The sequence below is a fragment of the Dama dama genome, chromosome 17, assembly GCF_033118175.1.
Source record: "Dama dama isolate Ldn47 chromosome 17, ASM3311817v1, whole genome shotgun sequence".
NCBI lineage: Eukaryota > Metazoa > Chordata > Mammalia > Artiodactyla > Cervidae > Dama > Dama dama.
In genome coordinates, this window is record NC_083697.1 from 28,317,214 (window position 1) to 28,345,132 (window position 27,919).

Consider the following 27,919-nt stretch of genomic DNA (forward strand, 5'->3'; position numbering starts at 1 on the left):
GCTGGTGGTGGACAGGGAAGCCTGGCGCGCTGCAGTCCATGGGGTCGCAAAGAGTCGGACACCACTGAGCGACTGAACGGAAGACACCAGTAAGATGCTTTTCTACTTTTTTCCTTCTAGCAATCGGAGTTAACAGTTCTACCTAAGCTCCACTAGATGGCAGCACGTACACATAAAATATGTGAATGTGCGCGTAAATTTTCTAAAAACTGGAGGAATTTGAACTACAAATCCCAACAGGCATTACTAGGCACCTGACTTGCTTCTGCACAAAGGTCTTAAGTTTCTTGCCGGCGCAGTGATCTGGAGGACGCCATGAACTTGCGGCTCTAAAGTAAGTTTCCGAATATATTAAAAAAGAAACTTTGGCGGCAGAGGGGAGTAGGGGTAGAGTTTTAATTTTCAGACGGTACTTTGTTCTGCACATTACCTTCTTCAGGATTAATTTTAGCCGTAAATTCAGGGTAAGGAGGGATGTTTGAACAGTTTGAAACTCTGCTAAGTTTTTCAGTAGCTAAAGGAGTCTATTGTAGACATCCTTTTTCCGGTTCGTCAAGAATTCCTGTAACTGCTCTGTGTCTCTGGACTCTGCACGCTAACTGCGGAGGGTGGGGGTTCGATCCCTGGTCGGGGAACTAAGATCCCATAAGCAAGGTGGGCCAAATTAAAAAAAACAAATAACACTTTGATTCTAATATTTGGAGTAAGTAATCCATCTTGTCTGATTTTCACGTTGAATTTATTGAAATTTCCCGCATTTCGCCATTTCAGATTATGTTGGCACTCATTTTTCCCAATAAATGCGTTTTCCTGTAATAGTGCAGTTTATCTAGTTGTAAGGCTTTGGCTCTAAAATCTGCCCCCAGAAAGACAGGGAGGACAGCTTGGAGGAGGTCATCAGGGAGCAAAACGGCTGCCCTGCGCTTCAGCAGTTGTTTCAGTAAGCGCTTCTCTAGGTGTCAAAGCTTCCTGGCATGTGCCTTCACAGGGCCATGGGCCAGAAGTCACTGATAACAGCAGGGTAAAGTAGCAGCTTTTTAATACATCATGCTCAGGATTGGGGGCGGGTAGGGATTATTGGGGTTTCTTCCTTTCTCAAATATTGAGTGTTTAACTTAACTTTTACCATGATTTAACTTAAAATGTATCACTCATGTAAGAAGGAAAAAAATAAAATTGCATCAAAGTAGGTCGGGCATTGTGAACGTCCTGCTTCTGCGTCAATCACAGAACATCAGTGAAGTCGTAAGCTAGGCCCTGGGGGCAGTTCTTAGAGCCACGCGCTGTCTGGTCCTCCAAGAAACTTGACTCCTAGAGAAAGTTACACACGCACGAGTTTTATTAGAGGAAATGCTGGTGTGGGAGAAAAGGAGGAGGGAGCTGGGGCTGAGAGAGCCGTCAGACCGCGACGAAGCCGGGGGCGGACGAGGGGCTTGGCGGGGTGGGCACATCCTGCTTCCCTTGCAGTCCGCGGGACGAGCCCCAAGGCAGGCGGGCGGGGCTCGGCGTGTCCCCGAGATGGGTTCGCCTGGGCAGTCGTGCCGCACCCAGGCACCCAGGCAACGGAAATGGCCCGGGGGCGGCGGCCTCGGCACAGACTCAGAGATGGGTTTCAGACCGCAGCGCTGGCATCATGGTCAGTTACGAGTACCAATTTCGCGGAGCCGCAAGGCCCTGGCGCCGTGTGGGGACTTAGAACCACGAGGTCTTCTCTCGAATCCACGATCAGGAGGCCCAGGTTTGAACTCCTAGCCGTGAAACACTGGGCGAACCACGTAATCTCTGGTTTGAAATCAGTGCACTGGCTGCCAGGCCCTGGGTCAGCTCTTAAACACTCTCTTTCACCGCTGCCCTCCACCCCTCTCTTTGTCCCCCGCCTCTGCATGACTGCAATTTCTATCGAAGGAAACCGCCCGCTCAGTCCCTCCCCAGGCCTGCTCTCCAGTGAGCTTTGCAGAATGCACATCTGGTCATGTCGTGCTCTCAAATCCTCCAGCACCGATTACCCCACAGGAGTAACTAGCCCTCAGCGTGGAGAGCTGGGACAAAGGTTGGAGGCTTTAAAGTGCAGGCGAGTTACCGCAAAAAGACGAGAGCAGGGATAAGTTCCGAAAGAAATGATTGGATGCACTCTTTATCAGACAGGTAAGGAGCAGACTGGGAAGATTATTTTGTGCATGTGCTATTTGTTAGCTCACTCAACACCCAACTCGCCTCCCCCGACCCCTACCCTTTTCACTTTATAAAGACTGGAAAGTAAAACTCAAATTCTTAGCCCCTGCTGCTGAAGCTGGCCAACAAAACATGGGCTGGAATTTCAGAGGAGCGCTCCCTTCCGAAATAGAGAAGCAAGGTCTCTGAAAGACTTCTGGCTTGTGCTCCTTTCCTTCTTTTTTGCCTGGAATGCAGATGCGATGTCTTGGGAGAAAGCAGCCATTTTGTGCCTTGTTGTGCAGTCAGAGGCACACACTAAGAACTGCAGGGTGAGAGAGAGGACTTGGTTCCTTGCAGACAGCCTCATCTGATTAGCACTTGACTCTTCACTACCTGTAACCTCGTCACTAGCCTTTCCTGTCACCCTGCGATCTCTTACAGTCCAAGAATTGACCAGGTATCTTCTGTACATCATATTTCCCCTATGTCAGACTTCCTCAGTCCTCTCTTTTAAAAATCACCGTTTGTGTCTATTGAAGTGTTACTGCTGAATGCTCAAACTTTAATCAGCAGCACTGTGGGGTAGGATGTTCACATACGGAAGAGTCAGGAGGCCTGACAGTCCCGGCTTTACCGTTGACCAGCTCTGTGACCTTGAGCAGGTCAAATCAGTTCCCTCAGATGTAAAAGGGGGGTTTGGACAGGATCTGACTTTCCAACTCTTATTTTTCAATGACTCTCATAGGCCAACTGTGAAATCTTCCCAAGAGACCTGGACAGACCACAGATGATTGATAGTACAGACCCCAAGAAAAGTGTACAAGGGAGGAAGCAAGAAGCAGTCCCAAGTAGGGAGGACCCACGCAGTGTTTGCAGGGAGGGGCAGAGGGGAGGACGGTGGTGGGCTGTATCAGCAGCAGAGGCTGAAACCGCCCTGAGGATGGCTTGAAGTCTGATGTCTGTCTGTCATCAGCTACCGCTTCAGTGTGTGTTAGTGGCTCAGTCATGTCCGACTCTGCGACCCCATGGACTGCAGCCAGCCCTCCAGCTTCCGCTGTCTGTGGGATTTTCCAGGCAAGGATACTGGAGTGGCTTGCCATTCCCTTCTCCAGGGGATCTTCCTGACCCAGGGATCAAACCTGTGTCTCCTGCACTGCACGCAGATTCTCTACTGACTGAGCTACCAGGGCTTTGCTAAATGTTTTTATATGCAAAGCTAGGTATTTAGGGTAAGCATTCTTGGAGATCGATGGGGATATTCTCAGGTGGTGGGGATATTTGACACAGGTGTGTATCTTCAGGTTCTTAAAGGAGTCGGTTGAACCATTCCTTCTAAATGTTACTGCACGAGGCCATGGGCTACTGTGTAAGCCATTAAATACACATGTCTGTAGATTAAACTGCAGGTTCCAGGATGGGCCGACTTGATGGGAAGGTCATTGTCCTCACAGCTGCTGCTCAGGGGATCGGCCGGGCAGCCGCGTTGGTAAGTTATCATCTTCTGTTGCTTGCTTACTAACTTTTGAGGTACTGAAGTATCAGGCCAGGTACCATGGTTATTTAGTTCTGCTTTTTTTTTTTTTTCTTTCCTTTTGTGCTTCTGTTGTCTTAAGTTGCAAAAAGAAAAGTGGCTACTCCAACTCCAGGCAGATGAAGGAATGAATACCTCACATTTATCCTGTGACATCACTGATAACCTTAGAGACAGAAACTTATCTGTCTGCCTCAGTTTCTCTGCACCATAATTAAATCACTGAAGGGGCCCTACAGAAGTGCGTTGTTTTCTGAAATTATGTCAGTTCAGAGGTAGGACTCCAGACTTATGAGAGTATCAAGTTATCTTTGCCTTCTAATGTATATCAACCTCTCGCACACGAAACCCCCACCTAAGCTAATAATCCACTTTTATTAAGAGGAAAAGTGTTGAAATAACCCATTTTTCTCTTATTATTTGGATTTTAGTCGCTGCTCAGAAATAGAATGCAGGCTGTAAAATCAAAGAAAGGTAGTGTTTTGAGAGGTGTTCAATAACTGAATCCTAGATTTTTAAAAAAATATATTTATTTGGTATTACAAAGTTGGGCTTCCCAGGTGGCACAGTGGTGAAGAATTCACCTGCCAATACAGGAAATGCAAGAGACTCAAGTTCAATTCCTGGGTCGGGAAGATCCTGTGGAGAAGGGAATGACCAGCCAGGATACTTGCCTGGAGAATTCCATGGACAGAGGAGCCTGGTGGGCTACAGTCCATGGGACATGACTGAGCAACTGAGCCCAAACACAGACACACACACACACACACACAGGGACAAAGTCAACTGACAAGCAAGTGTATGTCACATTGTTCCAATTAATGATAAAATTGATAAGAATTGTGAAGAACGAGGTGAGACTAGGTAGTGTGAAATTTCACCTATTTCATGGGGAAAACAATAGTGACAGTAAGATAAAGGGGAGAGGCTAAGTGACTCTCGGCTCACGAGAGCAGTTTAACCAGGTAAACAAAGGATTTATTTGCACATTGTGTCTACCAGGCTTTTGCAAGAGAAGGTGCCAAAGTCATAGCCACAGATATCAATGAATCCAAACTTCAGGAACTGGAGAAGTACCCAGGTAAGCACCTCCATAGCTTGATTTTGAGATTGGAGTCTACAAGGGATTATAAAGCATTAGCACCTTACATGCTGAGAGAAAATTCCTTAGCTGTTCAGCTCCACGGGGCTTCTTTTTAGAGCCAGATTCTCTGATATCCAGTCTGTATTCTGTGAGCCTGCAGACAGAAATCTGTACACTTGAATGTATGAACAAAGTTTTTAAGGTGCATGCTTAAAATTTTGTCTTTATCCAACATGTCAAAGGATTCAGTAGCTAATTATGAAATCAGATGTGACCATTTAACAGTCATTATGACAACTTCTTACTTCTGAGCCCCCCTCCTCTGAGGGCAGCAGTGCCCAAGAGAAACATGATGTTTTTCACAGGCATAATTTTTTCTAGTAAAATATACATTTAAGCTTTACATTTAAAATGTTAAAAGAAACAGGTGAAAAGTTTAAGAATATATTTTATTTAACTCAACATATCTAAAATACTGTAATTTTATCGTACTCATGATAAAAATTATTAATGGGATATTTTACATTTTTTTCCTAAATACTTGAAACCTGTGTGTATTTTACATTTAACAGCATGTTTCCAGCCAGACTAGCTACACTTCAAGGGCTCAGTAGCCACATGCAGCCAGTGGCTGGAAACAGCTCAGCCCTAACATTACATATCATGACCAGAGACTCTAAGAGATAATTTAGGTGTTTATTGCCCCTTATACTATGGGCTTCCCTGGTGGCTCAGACCGTAAAGAATTCGCCCACAATGCAGGAGACCCAAGTTCTACCCCTGGGTCAGGAAGATCCCCTGGAGGAGGAAATGGCAACCCACTCCAGTATTCTTGCCTGGAGAATCCCATGGACAGAGGAGCCTGGTGGACCACAGTCTACAGGGTTGCAGAGAGTCACTCAGTCGCAGAGTGCAACTAATAGTTTCTTTCTATCACTTGCTTCACCACACTGAACCTAACTCCAACTTCAGAGAGCTTCAGGTTACTCTGAAAGAAATCAGAACAGAGAACTTATTTGGAAGTTGAATAGAACAGGTTCCATGATCAACACAGATCAGTTCACTGACCTAGTTATCTGCTCTGACCTAGTTAACTGCACTAGCCTATCTTGAATTGTAATTCCAACAAATCAAGCTGTTGGAATAGAAAAGCACAATAGAAAGGAGGTCTTTCTGAACCTCGGTTTCAGTCTTCCCTTTCTGTTTATAAACTTTTCTTTCTATATCCAAAAGAGAATAATGAACCATGTATTATTTAAAAAAAAAAAAAAAACATAAAAATAATGACTGCTGCTTTCATTCAAGAATGTTCAGAGGTTTTCAGTAGCTGGTGCGGTGTGTATCTCTCACACCCCCATGCCAGATCTCTTGTGGCCGGTTTTCAAGTGTTTCATCCCTTCATCTGGCCTCTCATTTCTTCTCCTTGTAATTTGGTCCAGAAATAAGTGATGATACCTTTGGCCAGCAGAGTCATTTCTGAAAAATAACAGAATTAACATAAAGGTAAAGTACACAAGTGAAAACAATACCTTATCCACCGCCCCTGCCTTTACCCTTCACACAGACAGAGTCCAGCAGGGACTTGACCTCTGGGGGAAAGAATGGGCTCAAATGAGCCGACTCGCAGCGATTACTGCTGGCTTACTGAGATGCGTCTGCTGTCGATCATCCCTATGTCACTGTGAAGTCTTTACTCAGAAAAGACCTTTATCATTCAATTTAGAGGCTAGAGAGAAGGGGAAGAAGAAAGAGAAGTGTTATTGGGAGGTCAAATGGGGAGACTTCAAGATTTTTACTGAGAGTCAAGATTATGAAGACCCTACGAATGGGCAGCAATCCTTATGAAGCCTACCATACAGATATTACCATATTCGTACTTGGAAACAGCTGAATCTTCAAGGCTAAACATCCTTTATGCATACAGGCAAATAGTGCCCTTTGTTTTATATTTCAGGTATTCAGACTCGGGTCCTTGATGTCACAAAGAAGAAGCAAATTGACCAGTTTGCCAATGACATTGAGAGACTTGATGTTCTCTTTAATGTTGCTGGGTAATTCACAACTTTTCACTTCCACTCTTCTTACAGAAAGCTTTCTGCAATTTTCACACAAAGAATTTTGATAAAGCAAACTTATTCATTGTGAACCATAATATATTCCTTGGGGAATATGGCTAGCCATAATATATTCCTTGGAGAATATGGCTAGCCATAATATATTCCTTGGGGAATATGGCTAAAATTTTGGACAGAATTTTTATTACAGTTAAGATCAGCAAGTAAAACAGCCATAGACATTGACATAGTCTTGGGGTCTACAGGTAGTTAGGGTCACTCAAGGCACCAGCACTAACATGAAGCTATTGCTTTTTTCAGGGCTGGTACCAGGCTCATGCCAACGGACTTGTCACTGATGCTCCACTAGGACTGATAAAATAATATGAAAAACTTTTCCAGTAGAGTGTCTTTAAAATGACCCTGTATCAGAGTATATTTACCAGAAGCCAAGTACTCAGGTTATTGAAATATGAATGTCCCCAGTTTTTTTTGCACATTCTAGCAAGTTCTTTATACTTCCCAAGCTCAGTGTTTCTTATTGGGACAGTCAGTCCCAGCAAAAGAAGGTTCATGTTGTACCTTTATACACAACACAAAGAGGATGGCTTAATTGAATGTCATGGGGTGGTGCCAAGTTTCCTGAACCATGAATGTAGAGCTCAAACTGGAGCAGCTGCCTGTAGATACAGTCCCTGCTGGAACCCACTCTCCCTTCTCAGGCGTGTCAGTAGATGCAAGTGAATAGGAACTCAGTAGATACCTTCCAGATGTCCCACTTTGCTTAGGTAGTGTTACATTTATGCTCCTGCCTTGGTAGAAGAATCCTGGAACATTCTAATATAGTTTTGTGGTTTTACCCAATCATGATTCAGAGTTTAAAAAAAAGACAACTCTGCATTCATAGTTTATCGTATGTTACGATGCATGGAATTAAATTATAGCAACAATTGTGATGATCTGGTTTATAAATAAGCTGCTCATCCCTCATATGAGGATATACGCAGAGCCGTGGAAAGAACTAGCAAAATTAGTTTTTGAGCATCTGTTAAGTTTTCAGCAACCTAAGGGATACAGAAATAGAGCGTGTGGTTCTTGCTGTCATTCAGTTTAACTAGAAATACAGTGGTGCATAGGAATCAGAACCAACCATCTTTTATAATTAATTACATAATTTTGGTCCGGGGGACAGTGAAATCAAGTAGGACTCAAGTGTTTAGAAAGCTTCCTTGAGGAAATGTGACTTCAAAAAAGAGTGAAGTTTATATTAAAGGTTTTTCTTTCTTCTGCAATGTTTGCTCGGTATGTTAGAACTGTACAGTAGGACTAGTACTTTGCTACCCTGAGATGTTGAGACTGGTTTTCTTGAGTTTAGACTTCTCCTTGAGAGTGTTAAATTTCTGCCACCAGAGGGCGCTCTTGAAATAGTAGTTAGGCAGTCTATTCTTTTTTTTTTTTTTAAATGGGTTTCCCTGATGGCTCAGATGGTAAAGAATCTGCCTGCAATGCAGGAGACCCAAGGTTTGATCCTTGGGTCGGGAAGATCCCCTGGAGAAGGGAATGGCAGCCCACTCCAGTTTTCTTGCCTGGGGAATTTTCCTTGGAGTTTTGATTTCCCTTGAGAATGTTAAATTTGTGCCACCAGAGGGCATTCTTGCTCTTGAAATAATCGTTTTGCAGCTTGTTCACATTTGTTTGGTTTTGGGTTTTGGGTTTTTTTAATATTTATTTTTGCTGCATCAGGTCTTAGTTGCAGCACGCAGGAATCTTTCATTGAGGCCCATGAGCTCTCTGCTTGAGGCAAGTGGGCTTAGTTGTCTTCAGCATGTGGGATCTTATTTCCCTGCCCAGGGATGGCACCCACGTTTCCTGCACTGGAAGCTGAATTCTTAACCACTGGACCACCAAGGAAATCCGTGTTTGTTTTTAATGACAGTGATTTTCCTGTGAATTGGTATAAAATTTCTCATGTTTATTAGTTTCCGAACTCCTGCTTTCTTTTTTTTTTTTTTTCATTTATTTTTATTAGTTGGAGGCTAATTACTTTACAATATTGTAGTGGGTTTTGTCATACATTGACATGAATCAGCCATGGATTTACATGTATTCCCCATCCCGATCCCCCCTCCCACCTCCCTCTCTACCCAATCCCTCTGAGTCTTCCCAGTGCACCAGGCCCGAGCACTTGTCTCATGCATCCCACCTGGACTGTGTGGGAGAAGGCGAGGGTGGGATATTTCGAGAGAACAGCATCGAAACATGTATATTATCCTGCTTTCTTTTAAAAGATGTTTTTGGTCTTAAACTTTTTTAGCTTATGTTGTTAGAATACTTCACCTAATATACTAAGTGATACTAGGTTTGAATTGTTAATAGTCTTGGTAATGGAAGGGACAATGGTCTGAGCCAATAAAGAACAATGAAAAGGATAAGGAGATTCACCAGAAGTTTTTTAGGATGATCATTTTCCCCATTGCCTAATTACTCTTCCAGTTTCGTCCATCACGGAACCATCCTGGACTGTGAGGAGACAGACTGGGACTTCTCGATGAACCTCAACGTCCGCAGCATGTACCTGATGATCAAGGCTTTTCTTCCTAAGGTAAGGTGACCAGCATCGCTAGTAGAAGCACCAGGGAATAAGTGGGTCTCCACACCCGATATCCAGAGAGGATCCCCACTCTGAGAATATCTCACATACTGACTAACCCATATTGAACATGTATATCAAGACATTTAATAGAAATGAACTCACTTAACTTTCCACTTCATTCACTCACGGGCTCTGTGCCAGGCTGCATTTCAGATGAAGAAGGCATCAGAGAGCTAAACAAAGTTCTTTCCATAATGAAGGTCCTGTGTTTGAGGGGAGAGATGGGACACTATGTCATCAAATAAACATATAACATGTGGGATGGTTGTGAGTACTGTGAATTAAAAAGATGCTAGGTTATCAGAGAGGTCCAGGAGGGCCTCACTGAGAAGGTGTAATGTTCACAGAGGTCCCAGGGAAGTGAGGGAGCTGACCATCCAGGTATCTGGACTGGGTTCCAGGGATTGGGACAGCAAGGAGGCTTGTGGGACCAAAGCAGCCTGATGAGGCAGGGACTGCTTTATCACATCCAATGTGCAGAGGCGTGAAGCTGGGGGTTAGATTACTTGCCCGAGGTCATGTGACTAGTCAGATAACTAGCCATGTAACTAGTAAGTGGTTAGAGCCAGGATTTAAACCCTAGAAGTTGGGCCCCTTCTTTCTTTCCTTCCTTTCTTTATGGCCGGAGAGACTCTGTCGCTGTGCAGGGGCTTTCTCTAGTTGCAGCGAGCTGGGACGCCTCTCTAGTTGTGCTGTAAGGGCTTCTCATTATGGGGGCTTCTCTCATTATGGAGTACAGGTTCTAGGTGTGTGGGCTTCAGTAATTGTGGCTCGCCAGCTTAGTAGCCATGACGCAAGGGCTTAGTTGCTTTGCGGCATGTAGGATCTTCTCAGCCCAGGGCTTAGTCCTTGCTTGTCCCCTGCATTGGCAGGCAGAGTCTTAACCATGGGACCCTTCTTGAACGTCAGTGTCTAGGCACACACTCTCATTGCTTTTCTGTACCCTGAGTCTTCGCCCTGCACTCCTGCTTTCAGCTGAGTGACAGGTACCAGCAAGGTGAGCGACAGCGTGTGCTAGAGAGAGAGTATTCCTCCTGAGTCTGCTGCCCTGGCATTCACCAGCCTTCACACAGCTCATCACTGTTTTAAATTTATTTTACAGACAAGCATTACGTGCCTTTCAGTTGAGAGCACCACACTTGGTGCTCTGGGGGAGGGGAACATAAATATGAAAAACACTGACTTCAGATGAGCTTATGAGGCAGTAGGAGCAGACAGCACAGGCTCAGACAATGAACAAGGTTGACTTTGTACAGAACGGGCTTAGTTCAGGGTTGTAAATTGAACCCTAGTGAAATGCAGGAGAGCTGCTCCTCTCTTCCATCCCAGCTGGGTTAGATGACTGACACAATGAATGCCGCCCCAGCCCAGGGCGGAAGATGAGTTTTTTTATGGCAACACAGTTGATGATATTTTGCTGTGGACATTAAGCCTAACGTCAAGAAGGATACAGATGAAAGCTAAAAGGAAAATTGGAGAAAGTGACTTAGTAATGAAGGAACTTTTTTAATCTACTTCTTTAGCATCTAGAAAGAATCTTTGGATTGGGCCTGGTGGCTCACACGGTCAAGTATCTGCCTGCAATGAGGGAGACCTGGGTTCGATCCCTGGGTTGGGAAGATCCCCCGGAGCAGGAAATGGTAACCCACTCCAGTATTCTTGCCTGGAGAATCCCACGGACAGAGGAGCCTGGTGGGCTACAGTCCATGAGGTCGCAAACAGTCGGACACAAGTGAGCAACTAACATACACATGGAATGTTGAACTAGCAAACTTTTTTAAAATATATGTTTTTAAAACTTTCTCCTTTTATTTTTTTCTTTTTGGCCACACTACACGGCATGCAGGATCATCATTCCCTTTACCAGGGATCAAACCTGCATCCCCAGCAGTGGATATGCAGTCCTAAGCGCTGAACCACCAGGGAATTCCCAGAATTGCTTTTTTTTTTTTTTTGCCTGTTTGGAGTTCATGAGAATCTGAACTGGAGTGTATTTCTTGAAGACTGATCCTTAGCATAGGATCAGAGGAAAAGCAGAGGCTATGGTAAAAGAGGAAGCTTAGGTCAGATGGATAAGACTGTTGCGTGTATAGGCGACACATCTGTACACCGAATGTCTGGCAGACACTGGGAAGGATGTAGGTGTGAGGTACGGTGGAGCCAAAATTTAGACTTGTTAAGTGTTAACTTTTAAAATATCAAATGCTAACTTCCAAATTAGTGAGTTTGCCTAAGAGATAAAGCATCTTAACAATAATCCATGTGAGTCAGTGACACTCATGTGTAAAAAAATCCCAAGAGATATTAATGACTGGGATGAGAAATTAGAAGGTGTCACTTGTTCAAGTGACCCTAACTGACCTGACCTGGGATCTTGGAATCAGGTGTCGGAAGACCTTAGGCAGGCCTGAGCCCTGCCCCTAAGTCACCACGGGACCTGGGAGGTGACTCTGCACTCTCTCAGCATCTGTTTCTTCTATTTAAAATGAGGGTGACAGATTCCACAATCCTTTCCAGCCGTAATTATGTTCCTTAACTGTGATGCACATGTACCAGTTAGAACTTTCCAGGGGAAGCCAGAGTTTGGAGTCTAGGCAGATTTGTAAGGTCAGGTGGTCAAAATACAGGAATAATACTAGAAATTTTTGTTCATGAATTGTTATTGTTGTTGCTCAGTCGTATCTGACTCTTTGCAACCCCGTGGACTCCAGGGTTCCTGAATAAGCATACAGAAAGCCATTCCAAGACTCAAAAGAGCACTGAAAAAGCAGAGAATAAATTTAAAGTACTGTAAAGGGAGGTCAGTGCAGAATCCAAGGCCCACCAGAAGAGAAGATCCATTATAGCAAGGATCCGGGAGGATCTTAGATATTTGGGGGTCTTCCTCCTTTGCTGAATCTTAGCAGAGTCCCTCACACATTGAGGTGCTGAGCAGACATTTGCTGGATGAAGAAATGAATCTCGGTTGTCAGTCCGGGTGGAGGTCAGGCATGGACTCGCTGAAGACAAACCAAGGTCTGCCAAATTTAGGAGCTGAGCTCTGGTCAGGGAGGGCAGAAGAGCTCACAGTAAGACTAACCAGATTCAGCAAGAGGGAGTCTTGAGAGATCTTTGCAGCACCTGCCTGAGTCTCTGAGAGGTCAATGCTTGACAGCCCTGCCGTGTCCGGGCACTTCATTTTATTGTCGCACCTGCCAGAGAGGAGCATTCACAGTAAGACAGCAGGTCTGAGCTGGTGGTGAGAAGGCAGCGTGGGAGGAAGGCAAAGACTGTGGGTTCTGGAATCAGCTGGCAGACCTGGGCTAAATGTGTAGTCCAAGGGTTAGAGGGCAGCATTAACATGTCCCAGGTGACTGTACTCCAAAGTTCTGCATGAGGAATTTATTGCATTTCAGAAGATCAGAGACCGAACTTATTCAATAGTCCATCTTTATAAATTAAACTCTGTGTGTGTGTGTGTGTGTGTGTGTGTGTGTGTGTGCGCGCGTGCTCAGTCACGTTATCATGTCTGTGTCTTTGTGACCCCATGGACTGTAGCCCACCAGGCTCTTCTGTCCGTGAAATTCTCCAGGCCAGAATACTGGAGTGGGTTGCCATTCCATTTTCCAGGGGCTCTTCCCCACCCAGGGATTGAACCCATGTCTCTTGTGTCTGTCTCCTGCATTGGCAGGCGGGTTCTTTACCACTGAGCCGCCCGAGGAGCCCCAGCTGGGCTACATATATTCCATGGGCTTCCTGTGTGGCTCAGCGGTAAAGAATCCACCTGTCAATGCAGGAGACACAGGAGATGCAGGCTCGATCCCTGAGTTGGGAAGATCCCCCAGAAAAGGGACTGGCCACCCACTCGAGTATTCTTGCCTGGAGAATCCCACGGACAGAGGAGCCTGGTGGGTGACAGTCCATGGGGTCACAGAGAGTCAGACACGACTGAGTGACTGGGCACGCACAGCACATGCATCCCGTGTGTATTTCAGTTACACCTCAGTGAGACTGGGGAGTTAACTAAAGTAGGTCAGTCCAGTTCAGCTCAGTCGCTCAGTCATGTCCGACTCTGCGACCCCATGAACTGCCGCACGCCAGGCCTCCCTGTCCATCACCAACTCCCAGAGTCCATCCAAATCCATGTCCGTTGAGTCGGTGATGCCATCCAACCATCTCACCCTCTGTCGTCCCCTTCTCCTCCTGCCCTCAATCTTTCCCAGCATCAGGGTCTTTTCCAATGAGTCAACTCTTCGCATGAAGTGGCCAAAGTATTGGAGTTTCAGCTTTAACATCAGTCCTTCCAATGAACACCCAGGACTGATTTCCCTTAGGATGGACTGGTTGGATCTCCTTGCTGTCCAAGGGACTCTCAAGAGTCTTCTCCAACGCCACAGTTCAAAAGCATCAATTCTTCGGTGCATAGTTTTCTTTATAGTCCAACTCTCACATCCATACACGACCACTGGAAAAACCATAGCCTTGACTAGACAGACCTTTGTTGGCAAAGTAATGTCTCTGCTTTTTAATATGCTGTCTAGGTTGGTCATAACTTTCCTCCAAGGAGTAAGCATCTTTTAATTTCATGGCTGCAATCACCATCTGCAGTGATTAGTCAGCCACTGTTTCCACTGTTTCCCCATCTATTTGCCATGAAGTGATGGGTCCGGATGCCATGATCTTAGTTTTCTGAATGTTGTGTTTTAAGCCAACTTTTTCACTCTCCTCTTTCACTTTCATCAAGAGGCTCTTTAGTTCTTCTTCAATTTCTGCAATAAGGGTGGTGTCATCTGCATATCTGAGGTTATTGATATTTCTCATGGCAATCTTGATTCCAGCTTGTGGTTCTTCCAGCCCAGCGTTTCTCATGATGTACTCTGCATATAAGTTAAATAAGCAGGGTGACAATATACAGCCTTGACATACTCCTTTTTCTATTTGGAACCAGTGTGTTGTTCCATGTCCAGTTCTAACTGTTGCTTCCTGACCTGCATACAGATTTCTCAAGAGGTTATCTTATTTGATAAAATGGATAAGAAAATAATTTTAAGGCTTAATTTTCAGCACTGTTATACTTTGCTAATTTTCCTAGTCTTTTATTATGAGGACTCCTCTTTATTATATAGACACACAAGTTGGGTTAAATATTTTCTTTTTCTGCCACCTTGACCTCAGTCTCTCCTTGTGCCCTTTTAGTCCATCCAACATAAGACCTTACGGTTATTTTAGACTTTCTGCTCTTAAGTACAGTTAGTAGCTAAGTATCAAAACAGAAAGTAAGAATGCCAGAAGGAAACATAGAATCTTGGTCAACTCATCTCTGGGTCATTGAACCATTTGCCTTCTCCATTCCTCATCTCTTTGAAAGCTGCTGGAGAAACTTGCCCCAACGGAAGTGATTTTTTTTTCTTAGAGCCTTTACACTGCCTACGGAGACTCCTCCCTCGTAGAAACTCTTTGTGTCCTTGCCTTTCATAACAGGGAATGTCCCAGTTTTCCTTCCTGTGTTCTCCATCTCCCCCAGCACTTATTCTGACTCTTCACCATCTCCTCCTTGTTCCTTACAGTCATCCCCACGCCCTCTGATTTCAATGAGTTAGTGCCCATATTACCACCAAAATCTTGACTTTCTCTGCCTACTGATGCGGAATAAGTAAGTACAGAGACAGAACTTGGAGAAAGGAGGAAAATGGCTTTAATCCCCAGTGGGCCAAGAAGAGTACACAGCAGGCTACCTCAAGAACTGTGCCCCCGACATACGGAATCTGAGGGCATCATATAGATTGGGCTCACAGTTTGAGGTATGTGACAAGAAGTGAAGTAGTGAGAGTGTTGCATGCTTCTTCTTGTTTCAAAACAGTCAGAGCTGGCTGCTGCTGCTGCTGCTAAGTCACGTCAGTTGTGTCCGACTCTGTGCGACCCCATATATGGCAGCCCACCAGGCTCCCCCATCCCTGGGATTCTCCAGGCAAGAACACTGGAGTGGGTTGCCATTTCCTTCTCCAGTGCATGAAAGTGAAAAGTGAAAGTGAAGTCACTCGGTCGTGTCTGACTCTTAGCGACCCTATGGACTGTAGCCTACCAGGCTCCGCTGTCCCTGGGATTCTCCAGGCAAGAACACAGGAGTGGGTTGCCATCAGGTAGCCCATAATTGGGCCTGGCAGTCCAGTAATTAGGTCCATTTGTCTGTGGTTTATCATACTGTGGCCCTCTTTTGAAATGCAAAAAGCTACAAGGGGTAGTCTGCAAAAGAAGGGGGAAGGTGAGCACCTGGTCCACGATGTAATTTACATACAGTTAAGGGGCAGTAGGTGCAGGTTGTAATTTACATAGTGTCTGGTTAGTTTTGTGAGATACAGACTCATAACTGTTATAGTTAAGCTGGGAGTGATTAACTCTTTCAGGCCTGTTTATATTTCTTCTCTAGTCTGGTCAGTTTCTTTTCCTTTCCTTGTTCTCAGCAGAGGAAAAGCTTCATTTCTGTTTTTGATGCAACACCCATTAGACAGGCATTCTCTTCAACTCTCACTTCTTCCCCCTCAAACATTCATGGGTGGATACCCATGTGAATCTGCCTGCAATGCAGGAGACCTGGGTTCGATCCCTGAGTCAGGCCTGGAGAAGGAAATGGCAACCCACTCCAGTATTCTTGCCTAGAAAATCCCATGGACAGAGGAGCCTGACAGACTACAGTCCATGGGATTGCAAAGAGTCAGACACAACTGAGTGACTAACACTTTCACACTACCCATGCCCTTGCACAGATGTGTATCTCTTGAAAACATACATATGTCTTTTAAGTATAAGTTCCTCTGAAAACATTTTTAACTCATGGCAGCTTTTTTCACGATGTACCCTTTTAGGTCTGGGGTAGAGCTCAGTTATGTGCATTTGAACCTAGCACCTCACAAAGTCTTGACTTACTAAGTATACTGACTGGCTGCTGGGTACCCTGTCTAGGAACACAAAACTGTCACACACCCTCCTCTTAAGACCTTCACACTTTCCATGGGGTGTTCTGATGGAGGTATTGTTGGGTAACACTGCCTTAGATGGGGTAGGGGTACAGCCCTCACTGCAGGCAGCCAGGTCCCAAGACCTGTCCAAGTTACCTCGACTGTCTCCACCCCTATTGCCCACAGACATCTCTGGTCTCTACCCTTCAGCTGTGTCCAACTCTGCGACCCCATGGACTGCAGCCTGCCAGGCTCCTCTGTCCATGGGATTTCCCAGGCACAAATACTGGAGTGAGCTGCCATTTCCAACTCCAGGGCATCTTCCTGACCTAGGAATCGAACCTGTGTCTCTTACACTGGCAGGCAGATTCTTTATCACTGCGGCATCTCCTTTCCTAAATCCCTGCATCATCTTCCAGTGATCCCCTGTACATGAGGCCAGGGTAATTTTTGTAACCTGCAAATCTGAGCACGCCACTCCCCTCTGCATTAAACCTCTCATTGTCTCCACCGCATTGCCTTCTGGTTTAAACCCGAATTCCTAAATTTAGCCCCTTTGGCCTCTGCAGCCTCCTTCCTCCCAAATTATGTGTTCCAGCTGCCCTCATCCCTTCCTCCCACTTCTGTGATAGAGTCTTTATACAGGTGGTTTACTGTCCTCAAAATACCCTTTTCTTTTCTTTTTCTAACTAATATTTTAGCTTTTGAAACATCAGCCATCCTCTGCATGCCCCTCAACCTGGGCTGATTCCTTCTCTCCACACCCCACTCCTTCTTGGTGTCAGACTCTGCAGACCTGGAGATGATGCATGATGGTACAGGTGGATTTTTGAGTTTAGAATGAAGGAGCTACTGCTGAGATGACATTCCTGCTGCACTTGGATCAGAATGGTAGTTCTACAGGCAGGCAGGGACTGAGTCGTCTGTCTTTGAATCACTGGTCGTGATTCTGTACCTGACCACAGTAGGTATTCAACAAGAATGTGTTAAATGGTAAGAGTTTTCCATCAGGAACACACAGTAACATTAACATTCATCGGCCTTTCATTTAGCTCAGGGTCCCTTCTTGGTCTTGCTGATGCTCTTGTGCCCCAAGAAGGCAGTAACCCCTTGAGTAAAGTTCCTGCCAATGTGTACACAGGCCATCAGTTCCCAGGAGTGACTGGGTGAGGCCATTAAGGCTGCTTCACGGTGCTTAATGTTAACAGTTAATAAGGTAGCTCTGCAAACTGTAAGTAAATGTACATCTTTTAGTTGGGGCTTCCTTCATAGCTCAGTTGGTAAAGAATCTGCCTACAGTGTGGGAGACCTGGGTTCGATCCCTGGGTCAGGAAGATCCGCTGGAGAAATAAATGGCAACCCACTCCAGTATTCTTGCCTGGAGAATCCCATGGACAGAGGAGCCTGGAGGGCTACAGTCCACGGGGTCGCAAGAGTTGGACACAACTTAGCAACTAAACCACCACCACCATGTCTTTTAGTTTAGTTCTTATTTTTGGCTGTTCTGGCTCTTTCTTGCTGCTCTCTAATTTCTGAGAGCAGGGTCTACTCTCTAGTCACTGCACAGAGGCTTCTCACTGAAGGGGCTTCTCTTCTGCAGGACACGGGAGGCTCTAGCTCCCGTGGGTTTCGGTAGTTGCAGCTCCTCGGCTCTAGAGCACAGGCTCAGGAGTGGCTGTGCGTGGGTGTAGTTGCTCCACTGCATGTGGGATCTTCGCTGATCAGAGATCGAATCCACGCCTCTTGCATTGGCAGGGTAGATTCTTTACCACTGAGCCACCAGGAAAGCACCAAATCAAATGTACATCTTTTGAAGAGGTAGAATTTTTAACCTGCAGAATAGCATGTTTGGGGGGTTTTTTCTATCTTTGTTTTGTTTTGGCAGATGCTGGCTCAGAAATCTGGCAACATTATCAACATGTCCTCTGTGGCTTCCAGCATCAAAGGTAGGCGTGTCTTCCTCTGGGAATCATGACCCACGGACTGACACATCTCCAGGAGCTTAAGGGTTTGGGGAACAAGCATAGCAGAGATCATGTAACCCACACATGAGTTCAAAACTGCTTTTTTTAAAACTGGAATTAAGGACCAAGCCTTTTGCCTTATATGTGAACCAATCATGGAACTGAAGTTTGCTTGCTTTGCCTTCCCTTTTTTCCCCTCTAAATGGATATGGAAATGAAGATCAAAATGGGAGAAGGAAACATTTATCCATTTAATTAATCAAAAAAGATGTACTACACATCCACTATATGCCCCTGATCCCAGAGAATCCACAGCTCCAAAAGGGGAGAGAGATGGGAAAACACACGTCTTCTGCAGCGTGATAGAATTATAACAGAGCTTTGCTCAGCGTGCCGTCATGATACCAGAGACAGAACTCTGCCTGTGGATTGGGGAGAGGTGCACATGGATGTGTGGTTCAGCCCTGAATGAGAGGTCAACTTGCAGGGCCAGACTGCGATGCAGACATGGAGATGATGCGTGATGGTACAGGTGGATTTTCGAGTTTAGAATGCAGGAGCTACTACTGAGATAACATTCCTTCTTTCAGCAAGGATACACAGTAAGCCCTCCTGGGAGAGGCATACAAAGAAATCGCTTTGCTTGAGTTGTGTTTTGTTTCACTTTGATTTATCCTAGTTGTTTGTTTTAGGTTTTTTTTTGGGATCCGCCTAAGGGTTCTACCAACTGATGACAAAAAGCTAAGGCTGCAGCTCTCACTTAAATGTAGCATCTCAACACAGAAGTCTCACCTGAATTGTGCCAACAATGATACTATTTCCCCAGATTCAGAAACTAGCCCTATTAATGGAGAAGAACTGATAGCAATTTTTAAAAGGGTGGAGTGTGAGGAAGCGGGACAGGGGTCTCCTGCTTCCTAAAGGAGACTGTGCTTTTTATTTCTTCTTCCCCTCCTTCTCAGGTATGATATGCCCTGCTGGCTCAGTGGTAAAGCGTCTGCCTGCAGTGCAGGAGACCCAGTTTCCATCCCTGGATCAGGAGGATCCCCTGGAGAAGGGCATGGCAACCCACTCCAGCATTCTTGCCTGGAGAATCCCATGGACAGAGGAGCCTGGCGGGCTGCAGTCCATGGGGTCGCAGAGAGTTGGACACGACTGAGCGACTAACCCTTTCTTTCCTTCTCAGGAGTCGTGAACAGGTGCGTGTACAGCACAACCAAGGCAGCCGTGATCGGCCTCACCAAGTCCGTGGCTGCAGACTTCATCCAGCAGGGTATCCGGTGCAACTGTGTGTGCCCAGGTGAGCTGGGCGCTGTGGGACCGGGAACCTGTCCTTTCTGACCCCCTGGCTGCCATCCTGAAAGGTGTCTGTGTCGGCTCGTTTACCAGATGCTGTGTTGTCACTGGGCAAAGCTCAAAAGAAAAAGAGCCTGGGCTAATAGAGACACAGATGTAGGGAACACACATGGACACCACAGGGAAGAGAGCAGAATGGGCCAAATGGGGAGATTGGGACTGACGTATATATACTACTGTGTATAACATAGCTAGCTAATGAGAACCTACCGTATAGCAAGCACAGGCAGCTCAACTCATTGCTCTGTGGATACCTGACTGGGAAGGAAACCCAAACAGGAGGGGATATGTGTATACATGCAGCTGATTCACTTTGCAGTAGAGCTGAAACAGACAGCAGTGTAAAGCAACAATACTCCAGCATAAAATCATAACATTTTTAAAAAGAGGAAGAAAAAGAGGCTAGGGTTATTAAGATAATAGCCCCACAGTAAGTTTGGAATAAGATCCTAAGTCATTAGGAACAACCTGCAGATGCGTTAGAAAGCAAAATTCAACCAAGTAAAGTTGAAAATCTAATTGGCTGTATTCAGTGATTCATAAATCAGGTGGCATCCCGTTTAGCAACTAGATGCATGCTCCAAGGAGCTCTATACAAATGGAAAGTTATTAAAGAAAGGAGGATGGGGCAAGGAAGTCATTGGCAAAAGAAAAGGATTTTCTAGGCTGTGTGCGTGTTAAGTTGTTTCAGTCGTGTCCGACTCTTTGGTACCCTAAGGACTGTAAACCTGCCAGGCTCCTCTGCCCATGGGATTTTCCAGGCAAGAGCATTGGAGTAGGTTGCCACTTCCTCCTCCAGGGGATCTTTCCAGCCCAGGAATTGAATCCACATCTCTTACATCTCCTGCAATTGGCAGGCAGGTTCTTTACCACTACACCACCTGGGAAGCCCTGTTCTAGTCTAGGGAGGAGAGGATGGCATGAATTTTATCTTACAGATTGCCTCTTCTTCCTCTGGGGGCATAGAGGGCCCACAAGGCCAATTACCTCACTGGGTGTGGACCAGAAAATTCCAGACTGGTTGGTTAAGATTCCATTTCTGGTAAAGACTGAAACTGCAGTTAGGTTAAGCATTAAATACAGGTTTGGTATCATGGGCTTTAGCACAAATGATGCCATTTTAATTTAACAAATGCAAAGTATTTAAATGCTACTTGTGTGGATGGGGGCCATTCTAAACCCTGTGATTAAGAGTCATAACTGGCCTGGGCTTGGTGTTTTGGAAGCAGGCCAGGATGATCTTGTCAGAAGAAAGGTGAAAAGTAGACCGTACTCCCAGGACAGCAGGAAGGAAAAGGAGCCTTCGGACACAGGGAGCCACTGAGTCGAATCAGTCACCTGGGGTGGCCCATAAACGAAAAGGAGAGATTAACACCTTCCTTTATGCACAAAGAGTGGGTCAGCAAACCTCGGTCTGCAGCCCACATCCGACTCACCGCCTGTTTTGTAAACACAGTTTTATTGGAACACATCCCACCCAGTTTGCTTCTGTGCTGGTTAAGTCTGCTTTCATGCTGAAGTCAAAGTTGAGTAGTTAAAACAGACCAAATGGTTCTCGAAGCTGAAAATACGTTCTGTCTCACTTTTGACTAAAAAGTATGCTGGCCCCTCAAGTAAAGGAAAGGAAAACAGGAGAAATTATTATTAGTAGAAAGTACATTTATGTTTATACCATACAGCAGTCTATTAAGCGTGCAATAGCAGTGTGCCTAAAAACACAATGTGTATATCTTAATTCAAAAACATTTTATTGCTAAAAAAATGCTAACCATCATCTGAGTCTTCAGTGAGTCATTATCGTTTTGCAACAGTAACATCATAGATCACTGATCACAGATGGAGGGCGGTTCGCTCCCACAGAAGAGGGAGGCGACATATGTGTACCTGTGGCTGACTCATATTGGTGTTTGGTAGAGACCAACACAATTCTGTAAAGCAGTTATCTTTCAATTAAAAATTAATTAATTAAAAAAACAAATACAGTAATAATGAAAAAGTTTCAAATATTGCAAAAATTACCAAATGTGACACAGAGACATGAAGTGAGCCAATGTTATTGGAAAAATGCTGCCAGTAGACTTGCTCAAAGAAGCATTGCAAAGACCTTCAATTTGTAAGAAATGCAGTACTTGTGAAGTGCAGTCAAGCAAAGTGCAGTAAAATGAGGTCTGCCTGTTCAGGGTGCTGAAGAGGAATTACCAACTTCCTCTCTGAAACCAAATTCAGTATTGCATGTCCAGAATCAAAGTTTCTCTTCGTAGTTCACAACTGGTGTTGGGGGGTGGGGAGGAGAAACATTTCAGAATTACCCGTGAGACCTTTCCAAACCCGAGGGGCACGCCAGAATTCAGGGAAGGAGTCGATGGGGAACACTGTGTATGGTTTGGAAAGGGGATTCTGATGTCATCCTTCACGCTCTCCTCTTGGTTGAAAACCACTGACTTATTGGATTAAAGGGGTGAAGCTACCAAGTAACCTTCGAGCTACAGAATTTCCATGATTGAAGTGTTCTGTTTAATTTTTCTTGGACTAGAAAGGTAAACTTAAGTAATACTAGCCAAGAGGAGGATCAGGACTCCCCTAGCAGTCCAGTGGCTAAAACACTGCACTCCCATTGCAGGGGGCCCAGGTTTGATCCCTGGTCAGGGAACTAGATCCCGCATGTCTCAACTGAAGATGCTATATGCCACAGCTAAAACAAATAAATAAACAAATGTTGTTTTAAGAACAGAAAGAGGAGGATCTGACAGGAGAGACACAGTTTTGCTAGGTTTTAACTTACACACTGGTGATATTGTTGGCTATTCTTGATGCCATTTACCCAATGGAATAAAATGTCTAATGATTTGGAAAATGTGGTTGTTTTAAAGCTGGACTTTTTGGAAGACTGGAAAATATATCCCCACACTCTCTGGGACAGGGAACTAGCTTTGACTCACTGAGCCAGTCACAGAAGAAAATGTGACGAAGAATGAGAGTCTAGGATGGTACTGATGGTAGAGTCACAACACTTCAGCACCAGACGGGTGCGGACGATGGCATGGTGCGTCAGTCTGCTGGGACGCGGCGGGGTCAGGTGTCTGGAATCGCGTGAGAGGACTCAGCTAGCCTCTCAGCCTTCACGTGTTAGTTGCTCAGTTGTGTCCAGTTCTTCGACCCCCTGGACTGTAGCCCACCAGGCTCCTCGGTCCATGGAATTCTCCAGGCAAGAAATACTGGAGTGGGTTGCCATTCCCTTCTCCAGGGGATCTTTCTGACCCAGGGATTGAGCCTGGGTCTCCTGCATTGCAGGCAGATTCTTTAGCGTCTGAACCACAAAGGAAACCCTTAGTCATTAATACTGGTCACATGTAAGATATGGTGTGCATCTGCCCCAGTGGGCAGCAAGAATTTTGAGGAGGTTGCCTTGAGCACACCGTTGGTAGAACTGTGGACTCTAAGGAGGCTGTTGATGAGGGAAGTGAGGAAAATATCATCGGAGATTGGATACAAAGAGATTTTTGCTGTGTGGTGTAAGAAATTTCATCAACACTATTGCCTGCAGTAACTGAAGGGTGGAAAATGTTCCTGATGAGCCAGGCGATGTAGCCAAGGCCGCAGCCACAAAGCCTGGGGAAGGTTCCGCCTGCTCACGGTAAAATGTGAGAGCAGATAGACAAGCTAAGGGCTCTTCAACAGCAAGAAGCCAGGATTTTTAGGTTTCGAAGATTCCCAGCCTCTCCAGAGAAACGGCAAATGATAATAAAATTGAGATTCTGGTTTTGAAGGAGGGAGATAAACTGAGAGATTGGGATGGACATACACACCCTACTCTATATAATCTAGATAACCAATGAGGACCTACTGTATAGCACAGGGAACTCTACTCAACACTCTGTAGTGGCCTATAAGGGAAAAGAATCTAAAAAAGAGTGGGTATATGTACATGTACAACAGACTCACTTTGCTGTACATCTGAAACTAACACAGCATTGTAAATCAATTACACCCCCATAAAAATCTAAAAAAGAAAGAAATTGTTTCCGAGCAAACGTCAAATCCATGACACACCCAGGAGCATGGTCTAAGGATGGAGCTGGGGCTGTGACTGTGAAATCATTTTTTTATGACCTTAGAAGGATCTTGTGGTCCTTCTGGAGTACTGTTAGCAGAAGAAAGGCCCTGTAAAGAGAATTTGCAGATCACAGAAGTTAACAAAAATGCCTGGGAACTTGTTCTGTAAGGAATGTGAACTAAGTGGGATTTTTTTTTTTTAATTCATTTATTTATGGCTGCGCTGGGTCTTCATTGCTGCTCACAATTTAAACATTTTTAGTCATTTTTATTTTTCTTATTTTAATTAAGATAATTTAAAGTTATATTTTTTCAATGAGAAATATGAAACAATGGTTAAAATAGGAATTTGAAACCAATGAGAATTTCAAGATAATGAGGAGAATGTAGAGCCACCTAAGTTATCCATAAAGTATCATGTGAATGTGATGAGACCAAAGGACCTCCTGGGAATGCTGGGTTCTTCACCAAGAGTCCCTGCCTAGTATGACAAAGAAGGATAGCTTGTGTTTTTGAAAATCATAGAAACGTTATTAAAGAAGTTATAAAACTGTTAAATAAAAGGGCAGGCAGGTAGAAGGGAAACTGTCACTCCAAGTCATGAAGAAAAATTTCACTGATCATTGAATGATATGGAAAGCAAGTTTAAAGTTTAATTGTCAATTTCTTTTTCAGTCTAAGTAAGTAACCAAGCTGAATTCCCTCCTTTTATTTAGGAACAGTTGATACCCCATCTCTGCAAGAAAGAATACAAGCCAGACCAAATCCTGAAGAGGTATAGCTATTGTTTTAAATGTTTAAATCATGTTGTTTAAAAAAATGCCCCTTCCTTACCTAGAGTAGACAAATCCATAGAAACAGAAAGGTTGAAGGGTGGTTGCTAGGGGGTGGGAGAAAGTGGGTCGGAAGTTGTTTAATTGGGTACAGGGTTTCAGTTTTGCAAGATGAAAAGAATTCTGGAGATTTGTGCCACAATAATGTGAATGTACTTAACACTGCTGAACTGTACACTAAAATTGATTATGATGGTAAATTGTATATCATGTGTGTTTTACCACATTTTAAAAAAACGTAAAAATGCCCTCTTCTTTAGTACTAACTTTCTGATCTGTCATGGTGTCTATAGGTTTTAATATAAAACAAATAGTTTGAGTAGCTTGGGAGTTACCATAGTCCTGTTTGGCCCACAGTTAATGATATTATCAATAATGATATTGTCCTGTATCCTGTATCCTGCGTACTTAATCAAGTCAGCAGTTCCTTTGTAGATTCTTCTTGCCTTTGACCTCCTAAAGGTGTTGCAGGTGCGTTCATAGTTCAGCTCACATCACTGATGTCCGATACGGTTTCTGGTTACAGGCACTAAGCGATTTCCTAAAGAGACAGAAAACAGGAAGATTTGCAACTGCAGAAGAAGTAGCCCTGCTCTGCGTGTACTTGGCCTCCGATGAAGTAAGCACTGTTCCTCCTGGGGGGTTCATTATCCTCAGTCATGTTAGGCCACAATTTGCTGATCAAAATAATGTAATTTAGGAAGTGATCACATGTAGGTGCTAAGATGTTGCATTTACAAAGTAGGGATAGGTGCTGACTTAATTTGACATTAAGGCCACTTTGACCTCAGCCACCAACTCATCCTCGTTCAGCTTTATGTCACTAAATCTGATAGCAAATGAAGCGGTGAAGGATTGAAAAAAAATTAAAATTGCTCAATTTAATTAAAATTAAATTGCTCAATTTTATCATTCTTTTCAAAAATTACCAACTTGGGAAACAAAATAATGATTAAGCAATGATTTAATGTAAATCAAACCAGTGACCCTCCAAAACTGTGACAGCTTCAGGTCAAATGGGGAAAGGGTAAATCAGATTTGTGTCCAGGAGACAAAGCATTAGCATCTGGTGCTTTCAGTTTATTAGTGATTTGTTTAGCAGAATCCCCCTACATCCTCCTTTTTTCCCCTGTGAATTCTTACTTCTTTATATTCGTGTATGGAAATTCATAGTTCTGTCTCTTTCCACTTTGCATGTATTTGTAACCAGTTTCTTCCTTATTGGCTGCTGTGTATTTTGTGTGTGTGTGTGTGTGTGTGTGTGTGTGTTACTCACTCTTTCCGACCCCATGAACTGTATCCTCTGTCCATGAGATTCTCCAGGCAAGAGTACTGGAGTGGATAGCCATGCCCTTCTCCAGGGGATCTTCTAAACCCAGGGATTGAACCCGGGTCTCCCGCACTGCAGGCAGATGCTTTAGCATCTGAGCCACCAATGACATACAGTTGTGAAAACTGAAACTTTTTTGTTAGAAATATTTCTTGTAAGGTATAAAGCACAAGAACATCCCCTGTGTTTTATACCTTTGAGTAATAACCAACCAGGAAACTAAAAGAAGAAAAGTGGGGGTAGGTGGGAGTGAGGAGGTGTGTTACTAATCAGTCAGCATCTCCTGAATGAAACTTGTACACATCCGGTAGTTGATGAATGTGACAAATACAGAGGTTGAAATGTTTTAGTGACAGAGCAGTGACTACTTCTCAGAACTATTTATAGCAGTTTTTTGTAGCTGAGGAAACTGCTGGACAGATTGTGATAAAGTGAGTATATTGACTTTTTTGATTTCTCTGAATCTATCTTCAGAAAAGCTCGTTTGATCTGGGGGTACTGCTGATAAGCTAAATTGCCCTGATTTAGCCAGAGCTTAGGTTAGCAAATATTTGGGAACACGCTGGCTTGAAATACACAACAAATGGACCTTTGTCTTTTTAAAAAGATCCTGAAGAGTCCATATGTGATCAGACAGCCTGCCTTTTAAAAAAACTTAGAGAAACCGGGGGTTGTTTCTTGGTAGAGTGACTACTAACCCACTCATTTATCTAAATACTTTGTATGCTCATTTTCATATATTGTACTTTACAACACTCTGTACTCCTGTTATGATATTTTTTCCTTCCTACCTCTTCCATTATTTTAGGTTTCAGACGTATTTAAAACAAACAGCATACATTTGAGTCTTGATTATCCATTAGCCAAAGGTTTAAGTTAAAATATTTCTGAATCTCTACCACAAGAATCACTTCAGCTTTAATTCTTTGGAAAAATAAGAACTCTATGGGGAAAAAAAAAACCAGTAATTTTTAAACTCCTTTAGTTTTGTACAGATTTAGATGTCTGAAACTAGTTTAAATTGTTTTCTTGGTTAATAGATTATAGTAGTTACTATTCATATAAATTTAGAAAATACATTTAGTGTGATTCAGTTCCTAGAATTAGCCATGTATATTGATTAACTAAATGTACATCTTTTTAACAAAGTTCTGTTTGGTAATTGACATGACCACTTTATGACTGACATACTTGATGATGTTCAAAAGTTTATTAGTGGCAGAAAACTCAGCTAGTTTAGAATACTTCCGAGTTCAAAATGAAAATGCACTATTTTAGCCTAATTCAGAGAATGACTCTGTATCACAGAATTTTAATTTTCTGATTCTGATACCAAACACTCTTAGAATGTGACATGCACTCAGACACCAGTAAGAGTCCAGTTAGCCCCAGATCATGAGAACACTCCGCAGTTTTTAAATCATCTGGGATTTAATTCAGATTTTTCTAATTTCTCTTTGTTAAGTGAGATTTCCTAGTACTGTGAGAATAAACGGTTCAGCTGTCTCAGTCAGGCAAACCGAAGAAACACAACCTGGTTAGCTGTTCTGTCTCCTTGTGTTTATCACTGCAGTCTGCCTACGTCACAGGTAATCCTGTCATCATTGATGGAGGCTGGAGTTTGTGATTTCAGTCTCCTTGCCGGGAAGGCAGGCCCTTCCTGTCCACGGTGAACCTGCTTCAGAAGAAAACTCACCCATCTTCTCTTTCCAATTAACTGCAAATTAATGAAAACGAGACCTTTTGATGATGTCATTGTTCACAAGAATCTGAGTCTTTAAATACATTAATCTCTTTCCATTCTGTTCTGAAATCATTGTAGATTGGTGAGATAATGAACTCACTGTAAAAAAGAGTATTTTAAGAATAAGCCTCAGTTTGTAAACATGTAAAAATTAAAATGTGAATATGAAGGAAAAAAGTTTGGTTTTTTTTTTTTAAACGGTATTCGTTTCTACTTTATTTCTATTTC

General features: G+C 43.9%; 1 protein-coding gene across 4 annotated transcripts; it reads left to right on the forward strand.

Moving 5' to 3' along the window:
- Positions 1–243: 243 nt before the first annotated feature.
- BDH2 (3-hydroxybutyrate dehydrogenase 2) lies at positions 244–27,868 on the forward strand. 4 transcript variants are annotated; one of them, XM_061164293.1, is made up of 12 exons: positions 284–334; positions 2,014–2,145; positions 2,410–2,611; positions 3,549–3,640; positions 4,688–4,766; positions 6,724–6,820; positions 9,317–9,425; positions 18,297–18,357; positions 19,562–19,675; positions 24,501–24,559; positions 25,144–25,236; positions 27,521–27,868. In XM_061164293.1, the coding sequence occupies exons 4-12, from the start codon at positions 3,569–3,571 to the stop codon at positions 27,572–27,574; spliced, it is 738 nt and encodes a 245-aa protein (XP_061020276.1). In that variant the 5' UTR covers positions 284–334; positions 2,014–2,145; positions 2,410–2,611; positions 3,549–3,568; the 3' UTR covers positions 27,575–27,868. The 4 variants fall into 4 exon arrangements, with proteins under 4 accessions (XP_061020273.1, XP_061020276.1, XP_061020274.1 ...); XM_061164291.1 differs by lacking the exon at positions 2,410–2,611; XM_061164290.1 differs by lacking the exons at positions 2,014–2,145; positions 2,410–2,611 and having other exon boundaries at positions 244–334.
- Positions 27,869–27,919: the final 51 nt, after the last annotated feature.